At 41.6% G+C, this 12,467-nt stretch overlaps 2 protein-coding genes across 2 annotated transcripts in view; both read left to right on the plus strand.

Moving 5' to 3' along the window:
- LOC133458067 (unconventional myosin-VIIb) overlaps positions 1–1,699 on the plus strand; it is a 39,250-nt gene extending 37,551 nt beyond the window's left edge. Inside the window, exons 46-48 of the mRNA XM_061737585.1 lie at positions 62–145; positions 244–363; positions 450–1,699. Of these exons, the coding sequence (XP_061593569.1) occupies positions 62–145; positions 244–363; positions 450–545 (300 nt within the window). The 3' untranslated portion in view covers positions 546–1,699. The remainder of the gene's footprint in view (positions 1–61; positions 146–243; positions 364–449) is intronic.
- A 6,827-nt stretch (positions 1,700–8,526) lies between these two features.
- On the plus strand, positions 8,527–9,956 carry gpr17 (G protein-coupled receptor 17). The gene has a single exon (XM_061737011.1). It carries the CDS (start codon positions 8,527–8,529, stop codon positions 9,541–9,543), a length of 1,017 nt encoding a protein of 338 aa, XP_061592995.1. The 3' UTR covers positions 9,544–9,956.
- The last annotated feature ends 2,511 nt before the right edge of the window (positions 9,957–12,467 follow it).

Raw genomic sequence — 12,467 nt, forward strand, 5'->3', positions numbered from 1 at the left:
GCACCTAGTCACAACTACTGTAAAGAGCATCTAAGTCATTTGCCTCAAATTTTCTTTTCAGCAAACATCAGAGACCAGTTTCCCAGATATCGTGCGGATAGCCATCAGCAAGCAAGGATTCACAATCATCCACCCAAAAACTAAGGTTGCTTTTGAACAAAGACATTCTAATAAACAGTCTTTATTTCAGCATCTTGCTCTTTCTTAGTTTTAACCGCTATTACTCTTTTTTTCTTTTGCAAGGATGTTCTGGCCAGTCATCCTTTCAACCACATTGCTAACTGGTGCAGTGGCAGCACTTACTTCCACATGACCATTGGGAGTTTGGTCAAGGGGACCAAATTCCTGTGTGAGACGTCACAGGTAAGGTGTCACTGTACAAGAGCCAAAGTAGAAGCTCTCCAGTTTTCTTCTCTTGACTCCTTTTGCTTTCTTTCCCCCCCCCAAAGGGTTACAAAATGGACGATCTTATAACCTCCTACGTCAACATGTACCTGAGAGAGCGCAGGCCGGCGCAGGCCAGGAACCGACACTTCAACATGTGAAGTGGAGCTGACGTCTGATTGCAGCTGCACAAGTTATTTCTTCTTTTCAAGGAGCAATCAGCACGCTGTGGAAATAAGATGCCATTTGATTCCTCGGATATCATTTTTATATGAAGCAAAATTTCAGTTTATGTCCAAGGAGCATAATAACAAAGGAGGAACATTCACACATTTACTTAAGCTCTTATAATGATAATGATTTCTTAAAAGTGTTCACAGGCGTGCTTTCCTAAACAAAACTACGACGAAGTATTAGGGCCAAACTAAGACAAAAAAAAATTTGAAATTACGAGAATAAAGTCATAATATAATGAGAATAAAGTCGTAAAATTACCTGAATAAAGTCATAATGTTGCGAAAATAAAGTCGTAATAGAATAAAGTCGTAATATTACGAGAATAAAGTCGTAACATTGCAAGAATAAAGTCGTAATATTACAAGAATAAAGTGGTAATTTATGAGAATAAAGTCGTAATATTACGAGAATAAAGTGGTAATTTATGAGAATAAAGTCGTAATATTACGAGAATAAAGTGGTAATTTATGAGAATAAAGTCGTAATATTACGAGAATAAAGTGGTAATTTATGAGAACTCTAACAGGAAGAGCATCTTCTCCCTGTGTTAAAATGAGGAATATCTTGTGAAGTTATATTTATATATTATATTATATATTACGACTTTATTCTCGTAATATTATGACTTTATTCTGGTAATTCTACAAATTTATTTTCGTAATTTCCATTTTTTTGGAAAACTCCTCTGAGCTGACTAAATATAAAACACATCCTGTTGTTGTTTGTTTGCACGAGTGAGTCAGGACAGTCGCTGAGCGTTTTCATGACAGAATTGAGACCAGGGTTTCTTTCATGACAAGCCTGTGACTCAAATCCTGTCATTTTTCCCGGTGAAGCTAAATTCAGCCCTGACAACCGGGAACAAGGTTTATCAATGCTTACATTTACAAAGAAATTATTCTGTTTGTGTTTATGGGGTCAAATCAAAGGCTTAAACCTTCCATATGGATGCTTGTTTCATTCAGTCTCTTCTGTTGTTTTGCTGCTCTCTATTAACAATTTCACGCCTATGTGTCTCAGCTACTACTGTATACTCAGGGCTGTGCAGCTCCAGCCTATTAAACATGTTTAAACCCAACTCTGTGGTCATTCTGTCTTTTTACTCTACACACCTGGTGAAATGAACAAAAACAGGAAAAGGTATTTTAGTTTGGTTATGTGCTCGGATCAATCTTCCATTCAAGGAAAACAACAAAAACAAAGGAAACAAATATCAAACGGGACACTTAATAATTTGTGGAGAATTGCCAAGCTTGGGGGCATTTGACCAAAAACATCCCATGAGCACAACTACGTCCAGTCTGCGGAGCTGCCGTCATTCAACCATGCAGTCAGATTTAATTTGAGTTATATCCAGGCCCCTTTTAGGCATAAAGTGATTATCATTAAAAAGCAAATTAAATTTGTAACTGTAATGAGCAGTGATTGGTTTTTATGAGTTTAATCAATGCCCGTAGCAATACTAAAGAGGCCACTGAAGAGCGTTTCTTTTGATATGCTGCTTGTGTGCAGATGTTGGCTTAATTGCATTTGTTTTTACAGCCTTTGAGACCATTTCCTCTGTTATTTGATCTAAAAATGTAATCGTCTTAAATTCTGAGGTTGAATTTACCTCCTTTGGAAAAGAAAAGGATAAAAAAACAAGTAAATTCTCCACAACACATTGGTCACCTGTTGCAAGTATTTAGTGCCCTTCACTGCCTTTATTAGGGCGTTGTTAATCTTGTTTGAGCACGACGGCCTCCAGCTAGTGAAAGTGGGAGTGTATGAAGCCAGGGTGGGTTTATACACTCCCAGGGCGGGCTGGAGGGCCGCGTCGGCCTTTGTACTCCTACTAAACACAAGACGGGGGCCCAGTCACTGCAACGCTGCTTCATACGGCTGACGGCACGGAACAGCTCCAATAAAGCTGATCAACAAACATTTAGTGGGATAATTCTAGCAAAGGAATGATTCTGGTTTATTCCAGACTGGTGTGTTTTCCATTAATGTGTGACAAACATTCCAGCTTTTAATAAAGAAAATAAAGAGTAAAATGTTTTTTAAAGGAGCTTGAGGCAGGATTTATGAAAAAAATGCGTATACGTTTTAAGTTTTCTAGTAATAATGTCAGATGAAGCGTTCCAAACCAAAACGAACGAGTCCTTTAGTGTATCTCTCCGTTGCCTTGAACAGGCTGTGTGCTGCAAAATGTGCTGCAATTCTGGGCCTGAATTTCCCGCGCTGTCCTGCGGATGTGACGTCAAATGACGCTGCATGCGCGTTCTCCCCGTTCTCCCGTGCCGGTGTTGTGCCAAAAATTGATTGCCTGCCAGAATCTGATTTCTACTGATTTGTGGCCGCGGGAGCGCGCACAGCAGCCCGTTAAACGATAGCGCAAAAACGTCAGATTTTCAGATTATGAAGCTCAAGAATGAGATCAAGTCATATTTAGGCAGAAACAACCTTTCATTAACTGTATTTGGCCTTCAATCAATTTTTGGCAGGTAAAAAGACCCATTTTCAGGGGAGAAATCAGATTCTGGCAGGCAATAACTTTTTGGCACGACACCGGCTTCGCTGTTGGCTGCAGTACCCCCGACGGCCGTCGTGGCGCTAATGAGTCTCATTTCTTATTCTTGCCTCAAGCTCCTTTAAGTGAATTATCAAATCGGGACAAAGTAAACAGAAAGTATGGCTGTCGTGCTCCTTCCAGTACACAGTGGATTAACGAGGTTATGTCCTTTTTAAAAGTAGAGAAAATTAGATACTCAAGAAGGGGAAACTTGAACAAATTATATAATAAATGGCAACCGTTTATGGACTTTTTTGCAACAACGTAACCCCCTCCCCACACCCTTTTTATATATTTATTTATTTATTTATTTATTTATTTTTATTTTTTATTTTTTTTACTTGGGTTTTCTTTTTTTTTAAGATCTTTACTTTTTGTCTATCCTTATGTTTATGTGCCCAGTTAATTATTTCATACTGACTATGTCTATTTTATTGTATTGTTTATCTACTCTTGTTTTTTATTATCGTTATTTGTTCTTAAAAAAATATGTAAATTTAAATTCTCTGGTGCATACAACCAAGTCCATTGCTGTCACCAATGTGCCCTGGCATATGTAAGTGCCTTTGTTACTTTTGCATCAATAAGAAATATGAAACAGAAAGTATGGCTGTCGTGACTATCCTCAAGGGGATACTTACGTCTGTGCACGCTGGTTTGTTTACATGTGAGTTTCCACGTTTCAGCAGTTTGATGCAACGATGCAGTTCAAATCCAAATATTACATTTCCTTTGAAACTGTGAGCAGCTTAGTCCTCTAAGCAGCGATAAGAATGATGTGTTTTTGATATTAAACTCAAGTTCAGTAGGTCTAACCGCACGCACGGCAGACAAAGACAAGCTAAACAAAGGGGAGGGGCGGCCGGCCCAATTAGCAGTTGGCAGTAGATTAACAGGGTAGCGATGTCAAAGCCTCTCCACAGCCCCGCACACATAGTGGCTGCATTCAAGTCTACAGAATACCATTTGCATATCGATGATACAGAGGAGAAAAAGGGACGATGTGTCTGAAACACAGCTGTGAAGTCTGTGTTTGAAAGAAATATTATCCCCCCGCAACCAGAGGGTGCTTTCTCCACATCTGTCCAACGGCTATGTGACTGATTATTTTTGGGCATTCCAATTCCAGATGCCCCCGGGAGGCAAAGAGAGCAACAAGGGCCTCTGTTTCCTCCGAGCGTCCCCCCCTTCTCGAGCTTGTTTTTTTTTTTTCCCCCTCCCTGGCCGTCCCATAGAGAGTGGGGCCCTCCTTACAATTTAACAGTCTATCTACAACAGATCATCTCTGAGACTTCAGTCATAAACTTCACAATCAACAACACAGTCCATCTTCTCTCAGCGGGGGGGGGGGTGTTCATGGTGAAGGCACTCGGTACACCACTGGGCCCGGTTTCCATGGAGTCATACCCGACAACTCATTGCGACTGAGGCATGCCATTCTTCTTCCTGCTGCTAAAATGCGGCGCTTATTCTGACTCAAGCTATTGTAGAGCGCACAAGTGGCTCTCTGAGGAGAAGGGATGGAGAAAGAAAGGGTGGGGTCAGGGTTCAAACGCGAGGCTCCCATCGGGACCCCTTTCTGTTATCAAATTTGTTGAGAGACAAAAAGAGCTACAGTCTCATTCCTGAGGACATCTTCAGGGAGAGGAGAGGGGTTATAGGACAGCACTCCCTGTGTCAGAGCGCCAGTTCCTCCAAACCGCAGCGGAGAGACGCTCCAGACGCGACTCCCTCATCTCTTAATTGTTGTGCACTTTTCCCACAAGCAGCAAAGTTTTCCTCACAGGAGCGCTGGTGAGTCTTCTTTGTGTTAAGGTTGTTGTTTGTTCATTTGCATGTTTTGTTGGAGTAGTGATGCATAGTGAAGCTGCAGAGTCAAAATAAATTCCTGCCTTATAATTAAAAAGATCAATTTTTTATCTACAGTAACTATTTGTCAAATAAATAACTTTTTTGCAACTTTTTTCCCCTATTTTATTCAATTAAGTATTGTAAATCCATTCATTTTAACATTTTATATTTGAAGTAATATTATTGTATCACCAGCTTTCAAGGGTATACAGACAATTTTTATTTAATCCTCATTCTTATTTCTGCTCTTCCAGTTAAGAATAGTGAGCACATAATGCTGCTGTAGCAGTTTTGAAGGGGGACCGATGCCAGGATGCTCAGTGTCCTCTTGTTGTTTGAACGCCTGCACACATTTGTTAAATCAGATCGCCGTGATGACGGCAAATTTCACGATTGTCTCTTACTCTCGAGGATTATCCCTCAGAGAGCCGCATTTATGGAAGCTTTTCTATTCAGCTGGTGCGCTCCCGGTTTGTTATCCCTGCTGGGACTGCAGCCCTCTCTTTTATTTATTTCTTTCTTTAAGGAGGAGTGAAAGCTCCGAGTCTGAACCTTGGCTGAGAATTATCTTTGGTTGCGGGTCTCACACTACTTACTAAGGCGTACCGCTACATCTGGCTGGCTCCTAATGGGCTGCAATTCTGGCTCGTGAGCTGCTGAAAGAGAGATTAAGCCCAATTCAAAACAGACAATCCTTTTGTGCATTGCTCCTTGATTACATTTCTCTTTTTTTTTTTTTAGTTATCAGCATGCTATGTTTGAGAAACTCCCCTCGGCTGCAGAAATGGGATACGTGATGACAGGTTCATGAGTTACACATGTTCCAATGTTAGTTTTGGAGCTTTTACAAACACCAGAGAGAAAGTTAAAGAGAACCCATCCCTTCGATTATTTAAGACTATGTCAGCGCACCCTCGTGAGTAGTGTTTAGATGTCCAGCTAAGGCTACAGAAAAGAGGATGGGAGGGTCGGAGCTTGCCAAAGTTGGACACCACTGTGGTTTTTCATTTCTAGGTGTGTCTGAGGAATGTTGATCTGAACCATCTTTCTCACTTTTACCAAGAACAAAAACAAACAAACCCTGGCGTGTTCTGTGATGAATGCAAAGCTCATTGGGGGGCAAATCAGCACATGATTATCATGTAAAATGCATTATATCAAAAGGATTTGTTTGTCTTTTTAAATAGGGGGTTGGTGTCTTAGATACACCAGACCAACCACACAACTCAGTTTGAAGAATCCAGTTCATGGTTGCCACTGAGGATCAGAATTGTGCCGTCTGAAACAACACAAACCTCATAAAAGTCATAACCGTTTAAACAAACGCCAGACATCGGATTTTCACATCGCTGCACTTTTACATCAGACAGATACATTGTGTTGCATAACTGAGGTCCTGCAGAGGATAAAATGTAGCGGTGATTGATCGGATCTTACTGCAAACACTGCTTCATTATTAACGTGACCTTCAGCACTTGTTGGTCAAATATTTCTCACACTGGAACAAAAAAATCTGAATGTGAGAAGATCCCATATTTACGGAAGAAAAAAAGAATTTAGGGAGGGTTTTCTTTTTCATTTCTAAAAAAAAAAGTCAGAATTCTTACTTTTTTCTCAGAATTATTATTTTTTTCTTCATTGACCCTTCATTGACCCCAATACTTTTGCATAAGAAGATTTTTCAAATGCTTTAAGATCACAAATAAAGGACATAGAAATTGTAAACTTGCACCTTGTTTTCTTACTCAGCTGTTTGGCGGTCTATCGCTCTGACAACAAGCTCCTTATCCTTGTTTGTTTGACGCTGTTACAACTTTAGTATCCCAAACAAACTGATGTTTGTGGAAGATTTTAGACTGACAAAATCAAACTTATAGCAGCCTTATTGAAACACTTCTAACGAAAAAGGTCAAATAAATATTTAACTAAAATTAGTAGGAAAAGCTGAAGCTTAGACTGGTTGAATAGGCAAACAAGACACAAACTACTGATGTGAGTGTTTGTGACAAGCTAGGCTGGATATTTGAATACAGGAATGAAGATAAAATAACTTTTCTGCAGCTTTCTGAAACATAGAACACTTTTTTTTCTGAAACATCAAGTCTGTAAGAAGTTAAATGAACCACACAGATATCATCTTATTATTCAACAACTCTGAACTGTTCGGCTGGTCTGATTTGGTCTTCCTCAGATGCATAAAGGTTTTAAAAGTCTGCTCATTAAACTTTGTCTTTCAGTTGACATAATTCAGTTGTTGCGAGTCAGAGAGCTGGGTCAGTCGAGCTGTGAAGACGAGAGCGAAGAGCGACTGATCCGGTCTGACTTCCTGGACTTTGTAGAGGAAGTCCAATGGTCAGAATGAAGTAATTACGTGCTCTGAGGGCTTTGGCACATTAAGCAGGGACACTGACATCCATTGTTACCTTTGGAGGCTGGCGTGGCATCAAACAGTGTTCCTGCCTGTTGTCTGTTTTGTGTGTAGGCCGGGTTGAGCTTTCCTGTTACTGGGGTAGTTCTCAGAATACTAACAATTAAGGTTTTTTGTGTTTTTTAATCAGTCCTTGACTCACATGCAGGTCAGAGCTGCACTGTAGGTGCACCGCCGTTATAAAAGCTGTTTTTATCTCTTGCAATCATGCATTTGTTACCTAATTGATAATACAACCAGTACTGGAGTTGAGGGGGGATGAGGGGGGATGGCATCCCACCTGAAATAAAAACGGTCCAAATCATCCCCCCTGTAAAACTGCCATCCCCCCTTTCCATCCATAATGTCATTTCTATGAATGTGGTTTTACTGCTATTTCAACATTTAGAGTCATCACCAGAAAAATAACTTATTTGACAATTTTCACCTGTTTCAAGTAAATTTTCACTTTAAATAAGTAGAAAAATCTGCCAGTGGGACAGAATTTATCTTCTTATTACAAGCAAAAAAATCTTGTTCCACTGGCAGATTTTTCTACTTATTTCAAGTGATAATCTACCTGAAACAGGTGAAAATTGTTGTTTTTTCCAGTGATGAGTCTTGTTTTAAGTGTAATAAGATTTTTTTTACTAAAATGAGACATTTTAACTAGAAATAGAACAAATATTCTTATTTTGAGTTTTTGCAGTGATCCATTTTACTTATCCTGTGAAGGACAGAGTCATATTGATAAGTTCAGAAAAGTGTTTTTTATTGTTGTGTTTTGATGTATTTGATGTAAGCCCAGTGGATATTTAAAGCTTACAGAAGGCTGCATTTAACTGCTGCTATGTCATTCCTGCAGTATTTCTGCAGGTGTTTTGGTCACTGCTATTATTTGTAATATATTATATTATTTGTAATCAGCACAAATTATCTGTCCCAATATGATAAAATCCACCATCCCCCCTGATTTTTTTTTACAACTCGTGTACTGAATACAACAATAACAGCAACAACTGAGCCTGTTCTTGCTTTCCAGAGAAATTAATCTGCATATATCTCTTATCATTTCTGTCTCCTCAGCACCATAATGGAGTCTGCTACCGTGGACGTGCAACCTCTGCTCTCAAATCAGTCATCTGGCTGTGCTGCCGCAGACAGGACGATGGAGAACCAGTTCTTCGGCTGGTTCTACATCGGGGTGTTCGTTCTGGCGCTGAGCGGGAACAGCCTGGCTCTCTGGATCTTCTCCCGCCAGCGAGGGGTTTCCTCTCCCGCTAACGTCTTCCTGATCCACCTGGCCGTGGCGGACCTGTCGTACGTGGTCATCCTCCCGCTCAGGGCCACCTACCACTTCACGGGGGGCCACTGGCCCCTGGGCGAGGTTCCCTGCAGGGTGGTGGGCTTCCTGTTCTACGTCAACATGTACGCCAGCCTCTACTTCCTGGCCTGCGTGGCCGTGGATCGCTACCTGGCCGTGGTTCACGCGGTGAGGTCGCTGAAGATCCGCCAGGGCCGCTACGCTCACATGGTCAGCTTCTCCCTGTGGGCTCTGGTGACCGTGGCCATGGCGCCGCTGCTCGTCACCCACCAGACGGCCCAGGTGGACAACACCACCGTGTGCCTGCAGCTGTACAGAGAGAAGGCCTCGCGCAGCGCGCTGATCTCGCTGGCCGTGGCCTTCACGCCGCCGTTCCTGGCCACCCTGTCCTGCTACCTGCTCATCATCCACAGCCTGCACCGCGGCTCCCGGCTGGAGCCGGCCCTCAAGCTGAGGGCGCTGCGCACCATCGGCGCCGTCATGCTCATCTACATCGTGTGTTTCCTGCCGTACCACATGAGCAGGGCCACCTTCATCCTGGGCTACAGCCAGCCCGGGGTCTCCTGCCGGGCGCGGCGGGCCCTGAGCACGGCCAACCGCCTCACCTCCGGCCTCACCTGCCTGAACGGAGCCATGGACCCGCTCGTCTACCTGTTCGGGGCCGAGAAGTTCCGCGGCGCTCTCCGGCGGTTGTTCTGCAGAGATAAGACGGGAATGTCCGCGGCCACGAGCGGAGAGTTGAAGGGAACGCACGAGAGCTCCGTGAGCGCCAAGTCTGAGTTCTGAGGGACTTTAACGAGACTTTTCCAGCAGAGCCAGCTCTGCTCGGACTCTAGCGGACTATTGATTTGGATTGAAAGTGGAAGATGGACCCGGGGCCTAGTTCTCACGTCCACCCTGCACTCTAACACATAAACCCACATGTACATATAGCACTTCAGTGACCAGCGGAGGCTGGCGGGAGCAGATTACATGAGAATACTATTTAGAAGGAAATGTTGATGATGATGTTTATTACGCTGTAACGAAGGTTCTGTAACCTTTGATCTTGTATGTGTTCTGGGTCTCAGTGGTTCCTCTTGGTTCAAGCACATCAAATGTCCCCTATGAGCTCATTTATCTTCGAAGCAATTACAATTTACATACTTTATAGATACGATAATTACAGGACTGTCTCAGAAAATTAGAATATTGTGATAAAGTTCATTATTTTCTGTAATGCAATTAAAAAAACAAAAATGTCATACATTCTGGATTCATTACAAATCAACTGAAATATTGCAAGCCTTTTATTATTTTAATATTGCTGATCATGGCTTACAGCTTAAGATTAACATTCCCAGAATATTCTAATTTTTTTAGATAAGATATTTGAGTTTTCTTAAGCTGTAAACCATGATCAGCAATATTAAAATAATAAAAGGCTTGCAATATTTCAGTTGATTTGTAATGAATCCAGAATGTATGAAATGTTTGTTTTTTTAATTGCATTACAGAAAATAAAGAACTTTATCACAATATTCAAATTTTCTGAGACAGTCTTGTATATACCACAATATTTTATGGGTTTATGATCATGACAGCAAGAAGGCTCCTAATTCCAGCCTCAGTTGGGGTTTTTCAGGGTGGGGTTTGCATCTTCTCCCCGTGTTTACGTTGGTTTTCTCAGAGTTTTGAAAGGGTCCTCAGCGATGAGCGTGTGAGTGGATGATGGTGAGCGTCTGTGTGGTCTGTGATGGACACCCCACCTCCCCCGACCCCACGGTCTTTGGACAAACTCCAGCTCCCCCACAACCCTGAAAACAATGAAGCCATGTAGATGATGGACAGATAACTTTACATCGTAGACTATATAAAAGACGTAGGCGTGGCCACAATGACGACACTTGTTTTTTTGTGGACTTGAAATTTGTCCTTCAGCTGAGGCTGTTTGGCTTTCTTAAGCCTTAGTTGGACAAGTGGTGGGGGGATGTTAACCATGGCGGTTTGGGATGGAAAACACCTTTCTCTTTCTTTTATTACCCCAAAGGTCAAGTCAAGGTCAAATGTATTTTTAGTGTACTTTTACAAAAAGTGTTTACCAAAGGGCTTTACAGTCAAATGAATATAAGAAATAAAAAGAAAAGGCAATAAAAGACGATACAAATGGTGTATTTGGGCTTCAACTCTGATCGAGGGGAGCGTGAGGGAGTTAAAGTTAGTGAAGAAGCAGTTTAAATGTGTTGTGTACGGTGGCCGACAAGGGCCAAACGCACTGCAACGGCCTAATGCGTCTCACTCAAGGAAAACGGCTTCAAGTTCACAAACTCAAAGACACACATGGACAGACACACGGGATGTAGAGAGACTATATCAATATGTGTACCCTATTATGTGCAGCCTTGTATCGTCTGGTGTAAAATATAATAAAGAAACGTCTCGTAATGTGCAGCGTTGTACAGTGATATAAACATCGTATATAAATATAGTCGGATAAAAATCACATTACCGTTCCCGCTGTATGTTTAAACCATGGATGTAAACACTGTGTGTGTCTGTCCATTGAGCTGTTACGCCGAAAGCGCCCCCTGCAGGTTTGGAGCACTTCCTGTTGTAGTGACCGGTTATGAAGCGTTTTTCTTTTGAAGATGGTTTCCTGTTTTATATTGTTTTGTGCTTTGCATCGTTTCTCTATTTGCAGTTCGTTTGATGATGCTGAATTTGTCTTTGTTTTTTGCAGCACGTTTTTTCATTTGCACCACGTTCCTCTTTTTGTACCTCGTTTTGAGTTTGTGAATTAGAATCGTTTCTGTACTTGAAGCCGTTTTCCTTAACTGAGACGCATTAGGCCGTTGCAGTGCGTTTGGCCCTCGTCGGCCACCGTAGTTGTGAGTATCAGTGAAGAAAAAGATTTCACTTGTCTTAAACTTAGACGTACTGTAAATGAGACTATTTTATTTTCCAAGATGATGAAGGGGGGTGAATTTAGCAACTTACCCTGCAACAAATCTTTTGGAGCCAGAAACCTTTTAAAAACTGGCACCAATCGGTGATCAGTGATATAACAGGTCGTATTACCAAAGTTTGCTAACTTGCTAAGTAAAATCAGGTCTTAGAGCTGAACTCAGGGGGTTCACCGGGTCATTATTACAAGCCAGTGGATTTGTAATAATGGCGACCCCGAACCCTCGCCAAGGTCACTGTGGGTCTCACTGTTCTCTCTCTCTACTTTTTTCTCAACAAGTTCTTGTCTGACAAACTCCACCTAGTATAAAACAATCTGTGTGAAAGTCTATGAATCTAACAAAGACAAGTTTTTAGGTGACAGTGATTTTGGAAAAATGGTTCAAATGTGTACATATTAAAGTCTAACTCTTTACTTTCCAGCTGCAGTTTCCATTGCAAGGCAAATGTGACAAATACTCACTAGTTATTATTGTGAACAGTCTGGCTTTCATTTATGTTGTATTTAGCAGTGCTGGCACCATAACTTTAAGACAGAGCTGCCATGAATTAAAACATAAATGTGATGCTGATGGAAAGTATGACAACTTTTACATTTCTCTGTTGAACTATTACATCAAAACGTTTGTTCAGTACTGTAGTTTGTGGTCGACGATTTGAAGCTGTTCACAAGACAAAAGGATTGTCTGTTCTGTTCATGACCACCAGTATCAGTTCTGATTAATGCTGATTATGAAGTGTCCAGGATCTCAGTATCAGTCGTCTAC

This window comes from Cololabis saira, chromosome 13, assembly GCF_033807715.1.
Source record: "Cololabis saira isolate AMF1-May2022 chromosome 13, fColSai1.1, whole genome shotgun sequence".
Lineage (NCBI taxonomy): Eukaryota > Metazoa > Chordata > Actinopteri > Beloniformes > Belonidae > Cololabis > Cololabis saira.